This window comes from Archocentrus centrarchus, unplaced genomic scaffold, assembly GCF_007364275.1.
Source record: "Archocentrus centrarchus isolate MPI-CPG fArcCen1 unplaced genomic scaffold, fArcCen1 scaffold_41_ctg1, whole genome shotgun sequence".
NCBI classification, from domain to species: Eukaryota; Metazoa; Chordata; class Actinopteri; order Cichliformes; family Cichlidae; genus Archocentrus; species Archocentrus centrarchus.
This window is the reverse complement of record NW_022060267.1, coordinates 1,120,527-1,145,007: the sequence shown is the minus strand read 5'-3', so window position 1 is coordinate 1,145,007 and position 24,481 is coordinate 1,120,527. Positions and strand designations below refer to the sequence as shown.

General features: G+C 42.9%; 2 protein-coding genes and 1 long non-coding RNA gene across 4 annotated transcripts in view; 1 reads left to right on the top strand and 2 right to left on the bottom strand.

The window, feature by feature from the left end:
• Nucleotides 1-24,481, bottom strand: part of LOC115776948 (NLR family CARD domain-containing protein 3-like) — a 507,515-nt gene that overhangs the window by 106,673 nt on the left and 376,361 nt on the right. The window lies entirely within an intron of this gene.
• LOC115776989 (uncharacterized) lies at nt 2,365-3,605 on the top strand. 2 transcript variants are annotated; one of them, XR_004019550.1, is made up of 3 exons: nt 2,365-2,491; nt 2,917-2,992; nt 3,123-3,605. It is a non-coding gene; the product is annotated as an uncharacterized LOC115776989 (long non-coding RNA). The 2 variants fall into 2 exon arrangements; XR_004019549.1 differs by having other exon boundaries at nt 3,101-3,605.
• Nucleotides 6,582-8,578, bottom strand: LOC115776961 (uncharacterized). The gene is made up of 2 exons (XM_030724770.1): nt 7,602-8,578; nt 6,582-7,039 (listed from the first exon to the last, which is right to left on the bottom strand). The coding sequence occupies exons 1-2, from the start codon at nt 8,418-8,420 to the stop codon at nt 6,770-6,772; spliced, it is 1,089 nt and encodes a 362-aa protein (XP_030580630.1). The 5' UTR covers nt 8,421-8,578; the 3' UTR covers nt 6,582-6,769.

Sequence of the window (24,481 nt, the reverse complement as noted above, 5' to 3'; positions counted from 1 at the left end):
GCTCCAAAACAGAAGCAGCATCAGGTGGAGAGAACATCAGGATGCAGCTGGATTTGAGCTTTGACTCCTTCAAGGAGTTTGTTTTTGTTTAACACCACATGTAGCTGTTGTTAATCTGCTGCACTGAGGCTGAACTTTATTGGGAGTTTATTGTAGAATTTATCGAGTTTTGGAGTTCATATTGTTAGCAGTTTCTCCATGTTGATGTTCATGTGTGTCCTTAATATTACACACATTTAGCATGTAGTTCTGCTGTCTGTGAACAGTTGGTTGCTGAATTTATTTCTTTAAAGGGTATCTTTAAAGGGTACCTGATTAAGTATGAAAATACTAAAACTAATACTGAATCTAACTAAAACTAAGCATAAAACCAAAAATAAAAACTAATAAAAACGAGCAAAACCCCTCTGAAAACTAATTAAAACTAACTGAATTAGAGAAAAAAAAGTAAAAACTAACTAAAACTAAACTATAATGTAAAATCCAAAACTATTATAACCCTGGTCTGAAGGCTCTCTGATAGCCAATAGGAACAAAGAAAAGTCCAGACTGACAGTTTGATGCTCTGTGGGGTTAGGCAGTGAACTGCTCACGCTGCTTTCAAGGTCCTCCCAAACTGTCTGAATTGGATCAACTTTCTGAAGCAGATCTGTGATCAGCTGCTGTGTCTAACATGTGGACCTGACTCATGAACTGTATTAAACACTGTGACTGAACTGAGAACTGCTCCAACATGGAAACTATTGCTTCATGTTACCATCACTTCTGTATGTTAGTGTCTCAGTGACGTGTCAGACTGGGCTCCATGGACACCTCAGACACTTGGACTGGTCTCAGCGGCCTTCTTCTTGGAGTCCTTCCAGCAGAGTCCTTTCTCTGCTCCAGCTTCTGTGTCAAACGCTCACACAGAGCCTGAATCCTGCTTTGTTGGCATGTTTGGGCCTGTGTGAGGCTGCTCTTTGTTCCTCTGCTTTAACACACACCTCAGCAGCACAGCAGCTGTGTGGTGTCTCTGTAGCAGCCATGAACATCATCACAGCTCCTACTTTCACCTTTATTAGCTTTGACATTCATGTCTCTGTTTCCACAGAAGCTCAAAGTCTCTGCAGCCTGTTTGGATCTGCTATCATCAGATCTTCAACAGCCTCATTCACATCCCTCACACACTCTACAGCCTCATCAGTACTGACTTCATCTTCACTGACTGATGGAGCACAACATGAACCTGTGGAGGCTGAAAAACTGTCCTGTCCAACATCTCCCCGTCACCGCTCCACTTCTGTCAGCCTTTAAATCAGTGGTCCCCAAACTACGGCCCGCGGGCCGGATACGGCCCGCCTTCACATTTGGCCCGGCCCCCTGAACACCCCCCTTACCCCCACCCCAAGGGAAAAAAATATTGCCCCCTGTCAAAGAGAATGTAATACAGTCGTCCCTCGTTATATCGCAGTTCACTTATTGTGGCTTCACTTTATCGTTGATTTAAAAAATAAATAAAATTACAAATTCTGTTCCACGGAGTTTTCATTATATTGCGGGATTTTGCGGTATATAGATATTTCTGTAACACATAACTATGTTCATCACTGGGACAAAGAGATCAATTACACCTACGCCAATAGTGGAAACAGAAGTTAAGGAGGGCGAAGATACTGCACCACCTTCATCGCCATCAGTACTGCCCAGCTACATAATTCATCATCTTCATCATTCAAGTTGTAGTAAGAAAGTGGAGAAGGTTTATATGAGTGTGGGAAAGGTTTATAAAGCCTTAAAATATATATAAATAATAAAATTAATATAACTCCGCTACTTCCCGGATTTTCACCTATCGCGGGGGTCTCTGGAACGTAACCCCGCGATAGGTGAGGGATCACTGTAATGGCGAAAAGGTTAGGTAAGAGAAAAATCGATTCAGAATGCAGAGTATTTAACCTGCAGTGGACAAACGATTATTTTTTTGTTCAATGCAAAGAAAAGGCTGTTTGTCTCATCTGTCAAGAGGCGCTGGCGGTATTCAAAGAATACAATCTGCGACGGCACTATGAATCCCGTCACAAAGACAAATATGATAGCTTGCAAGGCCAAATGTATGGAAGCTCGTTTCCGCCACTAAAAAAAAAAAATCGCCATCCGTAACGCAAAATTTTGAGTTATTAACTCGAAATTTCGAGAAAATAACTCGAAATTTCGAGAAAATAACTCGAAATTTCGAGTTAATAACTCAAAATTTCGAGTTATTAACTCAAAATTTCGAGAAAATAACTCGAAATTTCAAGTTATTAACTCGAAATTTCGAGTTACAGATGGCGATATTAACTTGAAATTTCGAGTTAGCACAGCCAATCAGGATGCAGGAACGGATGCAGGAACGTCATTTCCTTGTTACCGGAAGCACAGGGCACAGCCGCACTCGGGTAGAGACTGTGCTGCATTGTCGCCAGGGTTTTCAGGTAGAGATGTAGTCTAACGAGTGGTAACTATCTAAAAGGTATGTAATCAGTGCAGATTTTTTCCGTTATGCCTCACTTATATGAAATATTTTAACACCACACGCTAAGATCGGTCTGGGGGTCGATGTTGAAGTGGCGGCATGACGGCACTATGTGCACAGCTTGGCTTGGCTAGTCGCCGTGCTAACGTAGCTGCTAACGTTTCCTCGTTCCGCTGTGAAAATAAATCAGATGTTCAACGTATGTTCCGCATGACTTTTCTCCCAGGTCATTCGCATCCCACCTGTCATGACATTTCGCCCCACAATTTGAGAACCACTGATTAGTGTTTAATTGCAGGGAAGGTATATTACCCAGGAAGTTATATTACAAGCTTCTCAACTACATTAAGTACACTAGACACCGAGACTTGATGATCATATGGTGGATTCATAAGTGATCATTTGTACATACTTGTTTACAGCATGGAAGACCTGACTGACTTCTTGAGACGAAGAGAAGTCTCTGAGGAAATAATACAAACCCTGGAGAATGAGAAGGTACATAATTCTAATTTTTTTTTCTTTTAAATACTACTTTTTTCATTCAATATATAATTGTATTTTCAAATATATATATGTGTGTGTGTGTGTGTGTGTGTGTGAAAGTGAATTATTTTTCCCTCTGTAGATCGATGCCAGTGTTATAAATCTGATGTCAGATGAGGAGCTGAAGACTTATCTACCATCATATGGTGATCGCCTTGCAGTATTTGGATTTTGCAGACGGCAGGGCAACAGCCGAAAGTCGACGCTTTTTGAACGTCTGAAAACCAAATTGTCCAAAAGAAAAACATCTGAAGATGGCAGTAGCACAGCGCAAGAACATTCAGAACCAACCCATAAAAGAAATGCTCTGAAGACAAAGAGAAAAATAGAAATAGGATGGATGCATTATGATGAAGATGCTGATGTTTTCAAGCAGGTTAGAGCTAGACGAGGAGGAGGGACAAGAAAAATGGTAATTTGCAAGGACGCTAAGAAAAGTGACATATTACAGGTTGCAAAAGATCTGTTCTTTCCAAATGGAGGAAATGTTCGGGGGCCCTTAACAGATTTTGAATGTGATCTAAAGGATTATCAAGAGATGACAGTTGATGGTGGATTAACAGTTGGAGAAATGTACAGTGTTACAAAACTAAATATCCTTAGGTTTTACCTGACCACAAAAAAAACCCAAAGCAGCCCAGGTTTGCAATCATCTTCTCAAGACCAAAACTCCTCTTCTTTTACTGTTGCTACAGTTTCTTCATTTGCTCCTTTTGAACAAGTCAGCCCTGATGTGACACAAACTGTAGACACTACAGACAATAACCTTTCACTCTCTTCCATGCAGGCTGTAAGTGATAACTCTTCTTACAGCAGTGACATTGTTTTTGTTGGACCCGTCTCTGACAGTGAGTCAATAAATTTGGACGACACCCTGGTTTTAACTCCACAACCTGGCCCAACCAGTGAGAGAATGAAAAGAGTACTAGTCGTTCACAGAGGGCAGGTAATGCCAGAGCTCATTTCACATTTTAGTGCTAATGATCTCGAAGATGTTGACATTAAAATCCAGCTTGTACTGCCTGATGGAACACCTGAAAAAGCTTATGATCATGGAGGAGTTGTAAGAGACTGTCTTTCAGAATTCTGGAAGGAATTCTATGACCAGTGCACCACTGGAACTGCTTACAAAGTGCCCTTCTTAAGGCATGATTTTGGGCAGCAGGAGTGGGAGAGTGTGGGCAGAATCATTGCATTTGGATGGGCCACAGAGAAATATCTCCCTGTGAAAATTGCCCCTGCCATTCTGGAACAAGCTGCCTTTGGATATGTGAAGAGTGATATTGTGGAGAATTTTCTCAAGTTCATGCCTGAATCTGAGCGTACAGTGTTAGAGGCGTGGCAGTCAGATTTTAGCAGTGTGGACCAAGAAGAACTTGTAGACATACTTGATAACCAGAGCTGCAGAAGGATGCCAACAGCCTGCAATGCTACCGAAGTCCTAATGGAGCTTGCACACAAAACACTTGTCCAAGAGCCTGCCTATGTCATCGAACAGTGGGCGAAAACACTCAGCACTGCAGGTGAAAGCCTTTGTGATCTGTCTTCAGTATATGAAGCCCTCCAACCAAATGTGAGAAAGGTTCTCGGGTGTTTCACTTTTCCTGAAACAATGACGACCCATCAGAAGGTTATTCAGAAATACCTAACTACATATGTGAAGAATGTTGAGAAGCAACATTTGTGCTTGTTCCTTAGGTTTTGCACAGGTTCAGACTTATATCTTGGAAAGAACATCATTGTTGCATTTAACGAACTTGAAGGTTTCCAGAGGCGACCTGTGGCACACACATGTGGATGTGTACTGGAGCTGTCAATAAATTATGACAGCTATCCTGATTTTAGTTCTGAGATGAACAGAGTGTTGGAATCCAATGTGTGGGTCATGGACATTATCTAATACTTTAATTCACAAACACTGGATCTGGACCCACAGATTTGTACAAGAGATTGTATTTGAGTTGTGCACTAAAACAGAACTGTTACAATGTGAATCACATGTTTCAAAACTGATTCCTGAGAAAGTTATTGGTGAAACACTAATTGAATTCAACTTGAGGTACAAAATTAGAGACTTGAATTTATTTGTGTGTGTTCTTATTACACGGCAATATGTTTTGAAAACACTTGATTAATGCACTTCTGCAGAGGTGTCAAAGTGGCAGCCTGGAGGCCTTTTTATAAAAATTCCTATTGCCTCATTCAGCATCTGCGCATACCAAGTTAAAAATCAAAGTATCTTTACACATTTATAAATTTTTTCTATAATTTCATTAGCCATACTCAATCCAAAAAAAGAAGGAAAAACTTAATTTAAATCTGACAGTTTAGTTATCTAATGTTATAAAGTGAGATTATAGTGGCTCCTCAGAAGTTACAGTTTGAGACCCCTGCAGTAATATAGTTAATATATCTAACATGTTCTATTATAATGCACAAGTTTTAATGTTTACAAGTTCAGTTTTATATTATATGCCAGTAATTCAATAGTTATTTTTTGTGCACCTCTATTCAGCCATCTGGGTTATGGTGACTATGTTGCTAAAATGAGTGGCCATAAAGCATAATTGATATATTTTTATTTTGGACTTAAGTGAAATCAACAAGTGCTCAGCTGGGGGTTGTTTCTTGATGTATCAGGAGGGATAAAAGTCTTGTTTTTCCCTTCTTTCATTGCACTGCATGACTGATTTTTCTTATTAACTTTTTTCCCCAATATTTTTTCAGCTTTAAACCTTAATGTTTTTGGTTCATAGAATTTTAGGCCACTATGTTCTTATTTCAGAAAGTTTAGGACATCTTTGTAAAATCTTGCCATTTTACCTGTTCTTATCTTAAATTCTTTGATATTTTACAAGTTTTGCACATTTTTGATTTGTGTAGTCACTTTTTTTTTTTAACTTACTGCTCTGGATTAAATGTTAATTGCTAAGTGTCCCTGTTTTTGAGATTTGTGTATTATAATAAAGTATTCAAGGAGACTACAATGACAGAGCTCAGTTCATTTTTATATATATTTTTGGACAGACAATCATCACCTTGCTTAGTTAAGCTCATCTATAAGCTAGATTTTCTATATAAAAAAATCTAGACAACCAAATTAGTAATTTAACATTATCAGAAAAAAATAAAATTAAGAGACATCAAAAATGAGATACAAGTGAACAAGGATTAAAAAAATATCTTCAGAAAGCTAAAATCATAAATCCACCATGAGACATATCACTTTACCTTAATGATCTCCAAATACCAGGTTTGACAGGCAGCATGTGTAAGATTTAAGCCTTTGTACATGAAAAAACTGGGATGTTCTCTTTGTGCAGACAACAATTACTGTAGAAATAACAACAAAAAAAAAGACTAGATTAAGATTAAGATAGTGTTTATTTGTCACATGCACATTTATAAACACTACAATGCACAGTTAAATTTATTTTGTACCTGCAACCATATATACACACACATATAAATAATAACAAAAAAAAAAAAAAAAAAAAGTAATTCACACTATACACTATACTCTATATACTATACAGTGTGAATTACTTTTTTTTTTTTAATTTTTATTCTTCTAAGCCAGAGGACTAACTGTTCCTAAGGAAGCACAAAGGTTAAAGGACATGTGCTTTCAACAGCTCTGTCAAATGCATAAATAGGTATAACCTTTAAGGCAATGTCTCCAACTGAGCAAGCATGAGCTGCCTTAGTTGTACATACAGATCCACTGTATCAAACATCATTTGTGAAGCCCAGAGCATGTTCAGCCATCAGTTCTACACAGAGATGAAAGACATCCTCATCACATGGAAAGTCTTTGAACACACATTCTTCAAGGCAGGCTTCAACTTTCTCCATATTGACATGCTGGAGACAGTCTCTCGCTCCATAGATGTCTGGGAGGGCATACATAAAAGACGGTCGACCATGAGGACTGCGGGAGTTGTGGACTGGGCGTATTCTGTGGTCGTTCCAAGCCAAAGCAACTTCGTTTAATTCCTCCTTGATGACAAAAATACACACAAGTAACATTTTTAATTTAAACATGTACAAAAAACAACTAACTTCTGCATAAATTATGTTAGATTACGTGACACCATTATTGTACCTTTGTAATGCAAACTTTGTTCTAATTTCACTATTTTTAAGATTAAGATTAAGATAGTGTTTATTTGTCACATGCACAGTTATACACAGTACAATGCACAACATGTTAATGTATATACATAGGCACAGTTGTGGCTTAGATCATGATGTATGCATTTTAATTTATTTTTAGCTAAAACTGTATATGTATAATATGGGGATTTGAATTCTTATTTATTTATTAGTTTTGGCCCACTATAAATGATCAATTTCAGAGACACATATAAACCCACATAATGAATTTGTAATATGTGTACCTTGATATTCATTTTAATATATTTATCTGAAAAAAAGAGATCAGATTTAAAACTATAATTTTCATGTGTACTTTAATGTATACAGTATTTCAGCAATATGCCAAAGGCCATGTATGCTGCTAAAACAGTCAGTTACAACAGATATCAGTAGGTAAACTCACCTGTATAATGTGAAGAAAGCAGAACTGGACCAATGATTTGTCCAAGAACGAGTCTGAGAAGTGTCCATCCTCTCTTAGTTTGTCAAACAGGTCGATCCAGTACTGGACACACTGACTTCGTAAGATTAGCCACCATCTTTCAACACGCTGATTTCCTGTACTTGCTCCAAAAGTGACATGATCAGTTTCTGAATCACTGTCTGAAAAATGTAAAAACCTTTGCATCTGGGCCACATGGACGTTTTCTGTTCCTAAATCTAATCTCACTCGATCAGGGCATCCACCATGTTGAATCACGGCATCCATGTAGTAACCAGCAATCACTCTGGGGTCATTATTTGTCTTGTAAGCTTCAAGCCATATAACGCTCCTTGAGAAGCCGTCAATACATCCACTTATTGCAATTCCAAATGGCTTAAGCTTATCGTATCCGTCGATGTGCCACACATAGTTGGGGCCTCTGCTATGATACACTCGCCTCCGCAGTCGTCTACGGGACCTTAAATCCACACCTTCACCGTCGAGTAAACGGAGCAGAAGACGAACTGTTTCTCTGTCAGTCACAATTCCATTCATCCAACACTTCTGGTGCATCCAGCGATATCCATGTGACTGACCTGAGTTTTCCAGTTGCGCTTGTATAAAAGCCGCCACCTCTTCCACCTCAGTTTTGTTCTTTCTGCGCCAAAGTCTGTTCTTGTGTAAGATCCTTTCGAGGGTGCGTTTGCTGATAATGATGCCATGTGATTCAGCTAATAACGCAAGGATTTCATCGTTTGTAAATCCTCGCTGAAAGTACTTAGCAATTTGCTCATTCATGATCGGATCTGTACTGGTAGCTTAGCTGTAGCATTGATAACTGGTGTCTTCCGGGTTTTATTTCCGTAACAAGGAAATGACGTACCATCACCACGCATCTTGATTGGCTTTGCTAACTCGAAATTTCGAGTTATTAACTCAAAATTTCGAGTTATTAACTCGAAATTTTGAGTTATTTTCTTGAAATTTCGAGTTATTAACTCAAAATTTCGAGTTATTAACTCGAAATTTTGAGTTATTTTCTTGAAATTTCGAGTTATTAACTCAAAATTTTGAGTTAATAACTCAAAATTTTGAGTTATGGATGGCGATTTTTTTTTTTTTAGTGGCGGAAACGAGCTTCCATACAAATGCGGGCAGACAAACTGTCAAAGTTAAAAAGTGGACTGTTAGCTCAGCAGAATACATTTGTACGCCAAGCTCAGCTGAACCAGTCATCCGTTCGGGCCAGCTTTCGGGTTGCTCAAATGATAGCAAGCAGCGGTAAACCTTTCACGGATGGAGAGTTTGTTAAGAAATGTTTGAATGCTGTCGCGGAGGAGGTGTGTCCCGAGAAGAAAGATGTCTTCAATGCAGTGAGTCTGTCAGCGAGTACAATCACCAGACGCATCGAAGAAATCGGGGGTAATGTGTATGCACAGCTGCAGCAGAAGACAAAAGAATTTGACTTTTTTTCATTAGCATTGGATGAGAGCACAGATGTGCAGGACACAGCGCAGCTGGTAATTTTCATTCGTGGAGTTAACGCAAACTTTGAGATGTGCGAGGAGCTGGCAGCCCTCCAAAGTCTCAAAGGGACTACAACGGGGGAGGATATTTTCGGCAAAGTATGCCAAACCATGGAGGAGTTGGACCTGGACTGGTCAAAGCTTGCCAGCATCACGACTGACGGGGCTCCTAGTATGGTGGGCGCGTCTCGGGGTCTAACAGGACGCGTCAAGCGGGAGATGGAAGAGCGGGGTCTCACCGCCCCGCTACAAGTCCACTGCTTAATTCACCAGCAAGCACTGTGCTGCAAAGTGTTGAAGTGGGATTCTGTCATGAAGGTTGTGGTGTCATGCATAAACTTCATCAGAGCAAAGGGACTTAAACACAGGGAGTTCCAACAATTCCTGTCTGAGCTGGAGTCTGCGCACAGCGACATGCTGTATTACACAGAGGTCCGATGGTTGAGCCGGGGCAGAGTTTTGAGGCGTTTTTACGAGCTGCTACCCGAAATTAACGCATTTCTTCATTCAAAAGACAAAACGGTCCCAGAGCTGATGGACCCAGAGTGGAAATGGCACCTGGCATTTTTAACAGATGTGACAGAAATGCTGAACAGCCTTAACTTGCAGCTACAAGGCCAGGGGAAACTCATTTGCGACATGTATTCCCACATAAAAGCATTTGAGGTGAAACTAGCGCTGCTTTTGGAACAAGTGAAAAAGCACAACTTCATCCATCTCCCTGCTACCCAAAACCTCTCTGCAGAGAACCCAGCGGTCCCGTTCCCAACTGAAAAGTGTGTGGAAGCACTGGAAATGCTGAAGGCGGAGTTCGGTGTGCGATTCCGTGAACTACATGTTAATGCAAAAGAAATCCGTCTTTTCCAGAACCCCTTTGTTGCCGACATCGATGAAGCCCAGCCTTCTTATCAGTTTGAGTTGGCCGAGTTACAGAACTGTGATGTTCTGAAAGACGCGTTCAAGCCCAACAGTCTTATTGACTTCTATGCCGCCCTCCCAAATGACACGTACCCTAACATAAAAAAACACGCAATGAAGATGTCCACACTTTTTGGCAGCACGTATATCTGTGAGCAAACCTTTTCACACATGACACTCCTGAAAACTCCGATGAGATCAAGATTGACAGATGAACATCTGCATCAGTGTTTGAGACTAGCTGTGACTAGAATGGAACCTGACATTCAACTTCTCACCAGCCAGATTGCAGGCCCACAGTTCACACTGATGAACATACATAGGTAAGCTCACTTTTCGGACTTGAATGAGTCATTCTGAGTATAAACAAATATGATCATAATAAAATCTACTGGGATAAAATCCATCCCCACAACCATACTGGTAGTAAAATGTAATGTGCTGTGTAGGTGCTGTATCACTGAGTTTGGTTTCTCAGCCTGCTTGCTTTGTGGTTTTCACAGGGAAGTTGATGAGAGAGAAAGCTGCAAACAGCGGTATCTACAAGCCTTCTGAAACCTTCCTTATAAGGAAGGAACACAAGAACTTTGAAAGACTGCTCATATGAGTCATTTAAGAAAGAGATTCTGCTCTGACAACTTTACCTGTTAAGATGTGCACGGCACAACATAAAATTAATGTTCCACAGACTTTTTATTTCTGTGAAGAACCCAGAGAGGGTTATTTGGTTATTATTTCATAAATAGTGTTATTTATTTTGTAAATAGTGTTATTTAGTTTGTTAATAGTGTTATTATTTATTTCCTGACTTTTTTTTTCTGTGAAGATCCCGGAAAGGGTTATTAATGTTTGGTTATGTGTCGTTTTCTGAAAACAATAAATGTTTATGTTGAGGTACCCCTGCAATTGTCACACTTTTTCTATTTCAAACTGACCCGGCCCCCCATCAGAGAAGGGAAAAGTTATTTGGCCCTTGCAGGAAAAAGTTTGGGGACCCCTGCTTTAAATGAACTGCTCAAGTCTGTCACTTCTATTTGGAGCCAAAAGGAAAAAGTGTTGTTTGGAAAGACAACATTTCTGAAAGCACTCAAACTTCTTGGTTGGACTTCAGAGCTGAGGCCACAACTTCACAGTTAGTCTCTGAGAGTTGACAACCAGTCAGTCTGTGATTAGAGAAAATATGAAGTGTGTTATTGTAAAAGCAGAAATGTGCATTATAAACACAGACTGAATGTATATGAAGACAAAACAGAGTGAGGTCATAATGTGATGAACATCTGCTCTGCACATCTGTGCTTCAGCTCCTCTCAGCTTACTGTGTTTGACACAATGATTGTCTGCAGCTCTCTCAGACCTGCACACTTTTAATGAGAAGCTTTGTTTGGCTGCAGATCTGCAGATGAAGGAGGAAAATGGCCTCACATTTAGGCTCCATAATGTCCACAGTCTGTCAGTCACAGCTGATCCAGAGTCAGCACCAACATTTGGACTGTTTCCTGCTTTGAGTCTGACTCCAGGTCAGCTCAGTGAAGAGTTCCAGCTGGGAAAGATGATCTCTCTTTGCTACCTGCTGCTGTCAGGTACGCCTGTTCACGCCCACATGCAGGAAAAAGCTGCTGAGCAGGAATCAAACTCATCACTGGACAACAATGATGAAGGACTCAGAGCTGCTGAGAGAAGATCTGATTTCAGGGGAACAAACAGAAACAAGCATCATGACCCTGTTTGACCTTTAGGTCAAAACCAATGGTTCAGAGCAGCAGCAGGACATCCACAGCATCCATATTCCAAAGCTTCCAACAGGACACGCTCTCTATCCCAACTCAGGGATTTGCCATGTTGTCCATGTGCAGAAATCAGAGTCACATTTCTGTGAACTTTAAATATGATTCAAGTGGAAAATTCCATGTGAGCTGGACCTCCAACTGCCCAGCAGGTGGAGAGTTTAATGGAGGAACCAAAGCTGCTGCTCTGAAGGAAAGAGCTGCTCTGGATTGATAACAGGAGGAAACGAGAGCGTCATTAAAAAGTGAACGCAGCTCAATGATGGTTTGATCCGGACTAACGAGCTTCCAGAGCTGCTGGAAGCTCAAATGTTCCAATGAAATGAGGTTTGATTTGCAGCCCTAGCTGAGGCAGGTTCAGACTGTCTGAGTGCTAAATATTTGTTGGTGCTCTGAACATTCAGGTAACAGCATTAAAGCCCAAACTGGGAGCTGCAGCTCATTCCTGTCATACTGCTTCCACAGGAGAGGGTCTGAGAGCTACTTTAGGAACTCAGGAAGCACAAGTCAGCCTGCAGGCTGAGAGAGAAGAGCTCTGTGAGGAGGAAAAGGTGCTCTGAGCTCTGGAACGTAACACCACACCTGATCATTCAGGTAACAGCATTAAACGCCAAACTGCAAGCTCAGTGGGACTCACTGAGCTGTCTGCTTAAAGAGTGGAAGATGGTGGAGCAGCTACTAAACACCTTTCCAGCCTCACATCTGTAACACACCTGAACTGCTGCCACACAAACACTGGAATCTAAAGTCAGCAGTGAGCATATGAGGAACCATCGAGGTCCACAGAAACAGAACTGTGCCGGTCCCAGTTACACCATCACAGACTTGATGCTCACCACTTCCTCTCAGTGCCAAACCTCACATTTCCACACAGATCCCTGGTTGTTTTAATATGAAGGGAAGCCCTCACTCAGCAGGATGTGGCACTTTATCCAAGGATGCAGCAACATCTTTAGGATGCTCAGAGACTTTCTCCTGCCTGTCTAATCTAATGCTAATCCTGAGGAAGGCTGGCTACAGCAGGGCAAAGGTCACACACACACAGACACACACACACACAAAATGACTTTAATAAAATGATGTTTTCAGTGAGAAACTCAAACTAATGAGGGTCATTTATTCCTGTGAATCTGTGAAGAACTGAAGTACTAATCTACTCTGATTAATGATCTTAATGAGCACATCTGGACTCACTCAGCCTTTCTGCAGTTCCTCACAGCTGGAATCAGTCTCTGTCGTCCCTGATCTGATGTGTTGTACTTGTTCAGGTCCAACTCATCCAGAACCTCCTCTGACAGCTGCAGTATGAAGGCCAGAGCTGAGCACTGGATCTCAGAGAGTTTCTTCTCTGATCTGTTCTCTGACTTCAGGAACTCCTGGATCTCCTGATGTACTGAGAGGTCGTTCATCTCCATCAGACAGTGGAAGATGTTGATGCTTCTGTCAGGAGAGATTTCATCACTGTTCATCTCGTTGAGGCTGTTGATGACTCTCTGGGTGGTTCCTGGACTGTTCTCTGTCTGACCCAGCAGACCTCCTATTAGTCTCTGGTTGGACTCCAGAGAGAGGCCATGAAGGAAGCGAACAAACAGGTCCAGGTGGCCATTTTCACTCTCAAGGGATTTCTCCATGACTCTCTGAAGGAAAACATCCAGAGATGAGATGTTCCCATAATCATTAAAATGATAATGATCATCATTCATCAGGAACTTCTCCAGCTCCTCCGTCTCCCTGTTGGTGAAACAGTGGAACATGTAGACTGCAGCCAGAAACTCCTGAATGCTCAGATGAACAAAGCAGTAGACTGGTTTCTGGAAGATCACACACTCTCTCTTGAAGATCTCTGTACAAACTCCTGAGTACACCGAGGCCTCTGTCACATCCAGACCACACTGCTCCAGGTCTTCTTGGTAGAACATGATGTCTCCTTTCTCCAGATGTTCAAACGCCAGCCTCCCCAGCTTCAGAAGAACTTCCCTGTCAGCCTCCGTCAGCTCCCGTGGACTCGTCTCATGTCCCTCATGGTACTTGTTCTTCTTCCTCTTTGTCTGAACCAGCAGGAAGTGTGAGTACATGTCAGTCAGGGTCTTGGGCAGCTCTCCTCTCTGCTCTGTGGTCAGCATGTGCTCCAGAACTGTAGCAGTGATCCAGCAGAAGACTGGGATGCTGCACATGATGTGGAGGCTCCTGGATGTCTTCATGTGGGAGATGATTCTGCTGGACAGCTCTTCATCACTGAATCTCCTCCTGAAGTACTCCTCCTTCTGGGCGTCAGTGAAGCCTCGTACTTCTGTCAGCCTGTCCACAAATCTAGGAGGGATCTGATTGGCTGCTGCAGGTCGGGAAGTTATCCAGCCGAGAGCCGAGGGAAGCAGCTTCCCCTCGATGAGGTTTGTCAGCAGCTCTCTGACTGATGACTTCTGTGTGACATCAGACACGAGCTTCCTGTTGGTGAAATCCAATGAAAGTCTGCTTTCATCCAGGCCGTCAAAGATGAACAGAAGCTTCCAGACAGCGAGCTTCTCTGCTGGGACCTTCTGTAACGTTGGATGGAAAACATGGAGCAGCTCCAGAAGACTGTACTGCTGATCTCTGATCAGGTTCAGCTCCCTGAATGAAAGCAGCATCACCACACTGACATGTTGGTTCTCCAAGCCCTCTGCCCAGTCCAGACTGAACTTCTGCACCGAGAAGGTTTTTCCAACACCAGCGACGCCGTTGGTCAGAACCACTCTGATGGGTCTCTGTTGGTCAGGGAAGGCTTTAAAGATGTCGTGGCACCTGATTGGTCTGTCATGGACGGTCTTCTTGGAAGCTGTCTCCAGCTGCCTCACCTCATGTTGGGTATGAACCTCTTCACTCTGTCCCTCTGTGATGTAGAGCTCAGTGTAGATCCTGTTCAGGAGGGTTCCACTTCCTGTTTCATCACTTCCTTCAGTCACACGTTCACATCTCACCCTCAGACTGATCTTATGTTCCTCTAAAACCTCCTGCAGACCAGCATCTGCTGAAAGACAGAAAAACACTGAGACTAAAGAGAAAGAAAACTCTGAAATGTGTCAACAACACAACAAGAAGTCCAGTTTTCAGAAATGAGTCCATCAGCAGACAGATGTTCAGTCTTACTTTGTCCACAGCTGCTCTGACTGGCTGTCTGCAGTCCAGCTCTGGTTCTGGATCTTTTTCCACACTGGGGACAGGAGGAGTCTCCTGATGAAGCAGACTGGTCCCAGTATGAGGAGATGCACTGTCTGCAGAACCAGTGTCCACAGCTGGTAGAGACCGGATCCTTCAGGACGTCCTGACAGGAAGCACAGCAGGACGGCCGCTCCTCCACACAGACCCCGCTCTTCTTCCTCTCTCTGTGAACACATTTCTTTATGACTAAAATCATTTGCTGACTGTTGCTGACAAAGATCCAGATGTGAGGACACTGTGCAGAAGCTCTGATGGTCACAGAGAACAGGAAAAGTGGAGCTACTTCCTGTTTGAATCCAGCATTCAGGCTGGAACCAAAGTGATGTTTCCTTTGATCTCAGCAGCACTAATGAACTGCTTTTCCTGTCTGATTAATCACTGAGTGATCTGCCTGCAGTTTGCTATCAATACAAACTCAGCACTTCCTGCAGAGCCTTCACAGTAAAAGCCTTCCATCACAGAGAGCTGATTCTGTCCTTCACTGTGTTACAGTTACTGTGTGCAGCTCAGTTTGGGTTAGTTCACTTTGAACTGAGCTTAGAAGGACTCTGTGGGAGAGCAGCAGACTCACACACACAGCTTTCAGCTTTCATTGGGAAGCTTTCAGTCATCAGGAAGGTGACCTTTGACCTCTGAGTCTAATATTCTGCATTAACTCTTCTTAAAATATTTTTAGTATTTAAAGTTGATGAAAAAGAACTCCTTTAAATATTCTCTAAATTATACACATCCTTCAACACACTTTGACTGATTAATATATATTAAAGTTTTAAAGCAGTTAATCAGTTATATATATATATATATATATATATATATATATTTTTTCATTCATTCGTTCATTCATTCATTCCACGGTGCAAATTGCGATTAAAATGCGTTAAAATTTTTAATCTGTTATTTTCCCCATAATTAATTAATCAAAATTAACGCGTTAAAGTCCCACCCCTAATATATATATATATATATATATATATTTTTTTTTTTTTTTTTAAATCATATATATATATATATATATATATATATATATATATATATATATATATATATAACCCTCTGTTGCTAGGAGAGAAGGATTTTCATCAATACTTGAAAACTCAAATCTGCCTTTATTTTGAAACCAATGATCATTTGGAAATTGCACCTGCTGCACTATGGGAGGCTTTTAACCCTCGCACAACATATGCACACCCCTTCTAACGCACAACATGGGTCAAAAATGACCTGCATTCATTTTCCAGGTTATTTCATGCTGACTGAGTTTTTCTTTGCTCTGTCTGTTGAAATCAGTTTATTTTATGATTGAATATTCAAGTATTCTTTAAATATCTTGTTTTTAATGACCACAGATCATTAACTAATTATTTTTATTTCCTACTTTATGAACAAAAATACTTTTTATATTACTACACATGGGTCATTCAAGTGTGATTTAAAATTAAATGTCTTAATAATATAATAAAAATTCATTTCAAGTAATGACTTTAGCAGTGAATGGAGCCAAACAGTTATTTATTTAATATTTGCAGCACGTTTGTCATTTTATCACACAGACACATAAATCCTGATAACAGATAACAGCTGTTGAACTGAACTTTATCTGTGGTTTAACAGCTGTAAACTGGTGACATGTGGCCAAACAAAATAAAACACAATTGAACACATCACTAGAACACAAGCTGCCATCTCAATTTTTGCATGCCTCACAAATGATCACTAAGTGTTTGTGCTCCTTGCACACAGGCCTGGGGCCCTGGGAACAGCAGCTGCTGGCTTTTCTGTCTTTGAAACTGGGCAGATGGAGCACCTCTTCCTCTTCCTTTGGCCCTCCTGATGTCCTCTTTTAGCTGGGTGGTGGCTGTTTGGTTTTTTAACCCACACCTTCCCATTGCCTCAGTAATATGCTTCTGGAGTTTGGGAGTGCCCTCCATGCTCCTCTTCATATGTGGCATGACGAGCTCTTTGTGCAGCTCCTTGATAAATAGCCAGCATGCATTACTCGCACCACCCATATAATCAGCGTGCTGTGAAGTTGGTGTAGGTGTAGCAGCTCTGAATCGGTCGCTAATGAGACGAGGACACTTGCTCTGGTCACCACAGCTTTTATTTGAATCCCCCCTTTAAAGTGGGGAATGAGGGGCATTAGTTTGGTGTACACAGCCAGGCTACACTCTCATCACAAGCTGCTTGTCTCCTCTTGAGCGAGAAACGCAGCAGCCAACAGTGTACATAGAAAACCAAAACATGGGTAGTCCAATAAAAATATATACACTCAAAGAGAATTGACAACATAAAATTACTGAGTGACCAAATATGTTACAAAAATAAAATGAATAAAACAGATAATCAAAACGCACCTTTAAAATGGGGAACAAGGGGCATTAGTTTGGTGTACACAGCCAGGCTACACTCTCTGTAAGACGTGGATGAAAGAAACACAGATGATTTAAAATCTATTATTTCACAGGCTGGAAACAGATACAACCCTATTAACATCATCTTTATAATGCTTATTGCAGTAATTACATATTTTCAAAGTCTATTAACACAGTCTTTTCAGCTGCTAGCTTAGTTTACCAGCAGTGAGTGGAGGAACACATCTTACCATCACAAGCTGCTTGTCTCCTCTGAGCGAGAGACAGGGCAGCTGTGACACATGTAGCTGGGGTGTGTCACGCCATTTAATGTCCCCAAGCAACAGGTGGCGATAAGGAACCACAATAAGGAACCATAGTAAAAAGCCAAGACAACATTAACGGCTTGATACAAAGAAATATATTTACTTAAAAAAAACATATATATATATATAAACATGAACTGACTTTCACTGTGGAGTTTTGAGAACGTTCATCTAAATTAACTTGCTACATGCTTCCCCCTGAACTTCTGAAAACTGTACCAATGCACATCAAAATTGGACCTAGAGAAACATTATAACCACTAACCACAAACAATGACCTTCAATTGATTGCAACATCACTGTTTTCCTCTACAAAAGGAAAAGCAACACTGTAAAGTTGGCCAGACTCGACAATGTTTGCTTGCAACAAGATAGTGCCGTAAACACAACCTCACACAGGTAAGTCAGTGGCTGTTTCCCTCCAATAACCTCGTGCCGATTGGCAACATACAGAATTTACAGTGAGTCGTCAAAACTCAAACAGTCACAGGGACTAAAATCTCTTATCTACAAAAGTAAACTCCTGGTGAGATCAGTTACCATACAGCGTAGCTGCCTATTCTTTTGTGTCATGTTATGTATCAGTCTGTTGACTGGTCTCACTATCCTCCCTGCCCTAGTCCTGACAACACTTGCTGCATGAGGTGGCAGCTTATCAGGCCCCGTGGCTGCTGCCACATCATCAATAATGGGCTGGTCATGAAAACGACTGAGACTTGGGGTTTGGCCTTTGACAGTGTCTCTGTCGTTCTTCACGAGACTCCCAACACTGCCTATTCCTACTCTGTGACCCTCTTCACAGCCCTCAACCTCATTAGAAGCTTCAAGGTCAGAATCAGAATGGGATTCAATGGCTGGGTCACAGGTCACCTGACAGGACGGTGGATGGGAAATGGGTTCTCCTGAAGACACTGTACTAGCTACCCACTCAGCTGTACGATCCACCCCATCATGTTCTGGATCTGCAACAGAAAGGTCCTGCTCAACACCGGGTACACTACTCGGATCAGGGCTGGTATCAAAAGAGGACACAGACCCTTGTTCTCGATCCAACTCGAGCGGCAGGAAGTTCGCTGGCAGGAGCAGGTTTCGGTGGACGACTCTCTCCTGTCCATTGGTCGTGTTTCTGATGCGGTAAGTATGACATTTAGGGTCTTTGGATACAACCATGTAGATGGTGGAGCACCATTTATCTGCAAGTTTCCTGCGTCCACGTTCGCCCTTATTTGCCAAGAGAACCTGGTCGCCTTCATCAATATCCGTGCCTTTGGTCTTCAAATTGTACAAGCGGGCCTGACGCTGTTGGCTGGCGTTGGCATTGGCCTGAGCAGCAGCAAGGACCTCCTTGAGGTTATCCCTCACCTTTCTGACATAATCATTGTAGTCAGTGATTTCATTATCTCTCTCTACATTGTGAAACAAGACATCTACCGGAAGCCTAGGAATTCTACCGAACATCAGGTAGAAGGGTGCATAGCCGGTTGATTCATGGACCGTGCAGTTGTAAGCAAAGGTCAGTGTCTGTAGCATTTGGGCCCACTTACTCTTATCACGGGGTGGTAAGGCTCTGATCATGTTTCCTAAGGTTCTGTTAAACCTTTCAGTTTGGCCGTTGCCCATGGGGTGGTAGGGCGTAGTCCTTGACTTTTTTACACCTGACACTTGCAGTAATTGTTGAAGCAACTCACTCTCAAAGTTTGCGCCTTGGTCTGCATGAATTCTTTGTGGGAAGCCATAGACACAAAAATACCTGTCCCACAACTGGCGGGCTACTTGTTTAGCTGATTGATCTGGGCACTGGAAAGCATGGGCCATTTTGGTGAAATGATCAGTCACTACTAGTACATCTATGCTTCGACCCTTAGAGTCTTCTGCGGACCAGAAGTCAAGACACACTAGCTCCAGGGGACTTGTGGTCTTAATACTCTCAAGGGGAGCCCTACCCTCTGGCTCGGGGGTTTTACTCACAACACAGCGTTTGCAGCATTTGACATATTCACGGACACTGTGCTCCATATTGAGCCAGAAAAATCGCTGTCGTGCGAGATGTAGTGTCCGGCTCTGACCTTGATGCCCAGCATCATCATGTACTCCACGGAGTACTTGACCAACAAGGGACAGGGGTGTTACATACTGGTATCGTTTCTTGCCAGTGGTAAGGTCTCTATACACCCTGTACAGGATGCCATCGAGCATTTTCAATTTCTCCCACTGCTTCAGGAGTTTCAAGACTCTTGGGGGCAAGTTGGATTTCTCCCTCCTTGATGGTCGCCTACCACGTGTGATAAATGGAATGGCTTGAGATATTGTGGCGTCATTTTGCTGTGCCTCCTGAAGCTCTTGGATGGAAAACGCAGGTAGGGTGACTTGGCCAGCCTGTACCAGCCCCTCCAGGTCATGAGCCAACCATGCCATTACTCTCTGTTCGGAGCTATACTCCCACTCGAGATGTCCTGATAGAACTGCAGACACTTCCTCACCACTGAATGACTGGTGTTCTAAGCCCTGTGCGGCTTGGAGCTGTTCAACTGTCTGATGATTGGCACTGACTCTAAAGACTTCTTGGACTGTATCTTCCCTTAGTTGTTGTGATTCTTTTAGCAAGCTTTCATAGGGCTCTGTTACCAGCCTTTGGGAGACACGGCTCTTGATGAATGGCTGTCGGCTGAGGGCGTCAGCAACTACATTCTTACTGCCAGCTATGTATTTAATGTCAAAATTGTATGGGGACAACTTTGCCACCCACCTTTGCTCACATGCGTCGAGTTTGGGTTTCGTGAGGATGTAGGTCAGGGGATTGTTATCCGTCCATACAGTGAATGCGTGTCCCTTTAGCCAATGGCTGAACTTGTCACAAACTGACCATTTAAGTGCCAAAAACTCTAAACGATGGGCTGGATATTTGCTCTGAGCACGAGTGAGTGCCTTACTGGCAAAGGCGACTGGGCGTGCTTTGGTTTCACCTTCCTGGACCTGGGATAACACAGCACCGAGTCCATCTGTCGAGGCATCTGTTGAGAGGACAAACGGGCGACTGAAGTCTGGGTGCGCCAGGACAACAGACTCCAAAAGGGCAAGTTTCAGCTGTTTGAATGAGTCACGGTGCTCTTGTTTCCAGTCACTTGGATGTAATTTTTTGAATGCGGCAACGCCACGGATATTACCCTTTCTCCCCTTAGGGGCAGCTGTGAGTGCAAAGAGGGGTTTGGCTATTCTGGAGCAATCTTGGATGAACTGCTGATAGTACATGACCATGCCTAAGAATGACTTGATTTTCTTTTGAGAAGGAGTCATGGCATCCTCCATCATAAGATCTGTCTCAGTCATTGATGCAATGGCTTTGATCTTGTCAGGGTCAGTTGAAACTCCGCTACTGTCCACAACATGTCCTAGAAACTTTACGCTCCTCCTGAGTAGCTGACATTTTTTAGGGGATAATTTCAATCCATGGACTCTCAGCCTGCTGAAAACCATTTCTAGTCTTTTCAGAGCTTCAGCCTCATCAGGTGCATAGACCAGAACGTCATCCAAGTAGCAGAGGAGAGTTAAGAAGTTCTGGTCGCCGAATATGCTCATCATGAGTCGCATGAAACTGGCTGGGCTATTACACAGCCCCTGCGGAAGTCGATTGAACTCATAGAGTCCCATAGGTGTTGTAAAGGCTGTCAACCTCTTGTCCTCTTCTGCCACAGCAACATTGTAAAAGCCAGAAGTGAGATCCATTGCGCTGAATATGGCACTTTTTCCCAGAGCTGCGAGGCAATCTGCTTGGTGTGGCAGCGGATGAGCATCTTTGATTGTGCGAGCATTTAACCAGCGGTAATCCACGCAGATTCTCAAGTCTCCATTCTTTTTCCACACCAGAACTAGTGGTGACGCCCACTCACTATTTGACTTGCGGATGATCTAAAGTTCTTCCATTTCTGAAAGTACTTGTCTGAGTTTGTGGTACTGGCCTGGTGGAACGCGGCGGTATGGGAGTCTGAAGGGCCGCGTGTCAGACAGATGGATCCGATGAACAAAATCTTTCGCTGACCCGCAGTCGAGCTTCGTCCTTGAAAAGACATCCTCGTACTTTTGGATAAGCTGCAGAAGCTGGCCCTTCCAATAATGCGATACTTCGCAAGCATCAATGTCTAGACTTTCAAGTCCAAGCTTGGTTAAAGTGTCTTTGTGATTGGGCTCGAGAGGATTTTGAGACTGGTTGGCTGGTTTGCTGCACATCGTCTGGTTGGTTATTTCAACCGAGTCAATTACTCCTAACTCAGGGACCTCGTCCAGGTCCTCAACAGCAATGCAAGCTGACACTTCCGCAATTTTTGTGTTGCGCCGTAAGGTGACAGGTTTGTTGGAAGTGTTTAGCACTCTAACTGGGATCCACCTATCACCATTCATGTTTGCCACAGATCTGCAAACAATTACGTCCTTTTTGTGGGCAAGGACCTTTGCTGGCTCAACTAGGACAGCACTGCCTTCTGAAAGAGCTGAGGCTGCAGGCAACTTGCACCACACCAATTGCTCCTGTTCTGGCAAGAGGGTCACAGCCTGGGTCAACTTAGCCACCCCAATGACATCCGGGATGCTGTCACCCCTCCACCTGTTAATGTCGGACAACATATTGAGAAATTGCACTATCTCAGGTGCGTCAGTCGACTCAGGTTTACTCAGAACTTGCCAAAACTGTGTGGACTGTTTGAACTGTTTAAGGAGGTGTTTGATGACGTTAGTCCCTAGGATCATCTGGTCTCTTTGTCCAGGAACTACTAAAGCAGGGACCCTGAATGTGTGACCATAGACTTCCATTTTCAAGTCATAGATACACTTGGGCCTAACTTTGACTCCCCCACAGCCAACAAGTACAATGTCAGGACAAGTATCATGGGGCATAGGTACCGAGTGCATGTTGGTTAACATCTGCTCAGCTTCTTCACTGATTGTACATGCCATTGAGCCAGAATCAAGTAAAGCTAACGAGACCTGATCCTCCACTTGTGCATTAGTATAGAATAGGCTGTCAGCTTTATCAAGCCTAGCAATGTTCTGGAACAGTACAACAACATTAGGTGGAGAGGATTTAATGTATTCTGTGTATACAGACTGTGCATCATCATCGGCTTTGAGGGTTTCGTCTCTATCACTCACACGGCCCCCTCCCCCGTGTGAGTACATTAGTTTCCCTGACGCAGTGGAGTGCTGTCTGACTGAGTAGTGGGAGGCTTAGGACAGTCCTTTCGTTGGTGCCCAATCTCCAAACAGTCCAAACATCTTTTCTCTCTCATACAGTGTGTTCGTGTTGAGTGTGAACTATGTCCACAGACTCGGCACGGTGACTGACGACTGAATGATGAGGGTTGTGGTCTACTGGTAGCAAATGTAGGCTGGTTTGTACGCTCTAATGCACTCTCTCCAGTGCATTAGATTCAGCAGCTGCTGCCTCACCTGGCTTAGCAGGATTAGTTAGCTTGGCTGTGTTAACATTTGTGTACTCTGCGTCACACTGTTGGGGTTTGCTAACTGCTGCAGCAGTGGCAACACGGAGGGGATGTGCTTTGGTCATGTTGGCAGCTGACTTTTTAGCTTGGTGCTCCCTCTGGTGCTCATCAATAACTTCCTGCACATCAGCTAGTGACCATTTGCTGATGGGTTTACATTTAAAAACACAGCTAAGGTTGGGATCTGAACAGTTCCTAATGAACATCATGGCAATCTCTGAGTCCATATTGTCCATTTTACCACCTTGGCGCTTTAAATGTCTGTCAGCTACTTCAGCAGCTGTGTTTAGTCTGACCCAGTAGTCTACTGATGTTTCCCCAACTACTGGCTGTGTGGCATAGAAATCGGCCAATGGTAAGCAAGAGCTAGGTGTCTCACTAAAGTAGCGTCTCAAGATGCGGTAAATTGTCTCTGGGGTTACAGCAGTGTTGGCTGAAGAGCTACTCTTAAGTCCCACTCTGACAATATTTTTTGCTCTGCCAAGCAGATGACTCAGGATTTCCTCCACTTGATCAGTAATCGACAGCCCTCTTTTGTTCAAATACACGTCCATAACGTCAATCCACTCCTGAATGGAGTACTTGTCTGCTCCATCACCACGGTACATGGGTGGATCTTTGATGTCAGGTCTGACTATCAAACTCACCTTGGACAGGTCAGCAACTGTGTTTAATGTCTCAGCTGCAGTTGGGTTAGCAAGAGAGAGTTGTGCAGTGAGAAATGGTTGGGAGGCCAAAAGGCGGCCAGCTATGGACTCACCAATTTGGCTTCCTAATTCGCCAATAAGTTCCCGTAACTGCCCTGTGCTGTTCTCATGGGTATTTGCAGGTGTAGAGCAGGGTGGGTTGTGCTCAGGATTGTGATTAACATCATCTAACCCAAACAATTTTTCAGGGATAAGCCCTGGGGTGTCACTCACAAATGTAAATAAGCCCCTCCCTCTACCAGTAGGAGAAAACCCATTAAACGTTTTGTCTGCCATGGTTTTAGGAAATTAAATCAATCAAGAAATATATGAACAAAAAAAAACAGATCACAAATTGAAAGTTATATACACAGTCCTATGCTCATTAATGACAATTTGCAGCCAACTCAGAGGCTAACAGGATCCATTTGTCCACCAACTTGAACTCCGGGTGTCACAAGCACACAGCAGAACCTCGGCGATCGGCGGCGGCTGATCTGGATATCCGGGTCACGGCACCAGTTTTATGTAGCAGCTCTGAATCGGTCGCTAATGAGACGAGGACACTTGCTCTGGTC

Excerpts from the sequence above, each read along its gene's own strand:
- LOC115776961 (XM_030724770.1), bottom strand. The coding sequence starts at position 8,420 with ATGAATGAGCAAATTGCTAAGTACTTTCAGCGAGGATTTACAAACGAT. Across the intron at positions 7,040-7,601 it reads GCTTTCTTCACATTATACAG|GAGGAATTAAACGAAGTTGC; the intron begins GTGAGTTTACCT and ends TTTGTCATCAAG.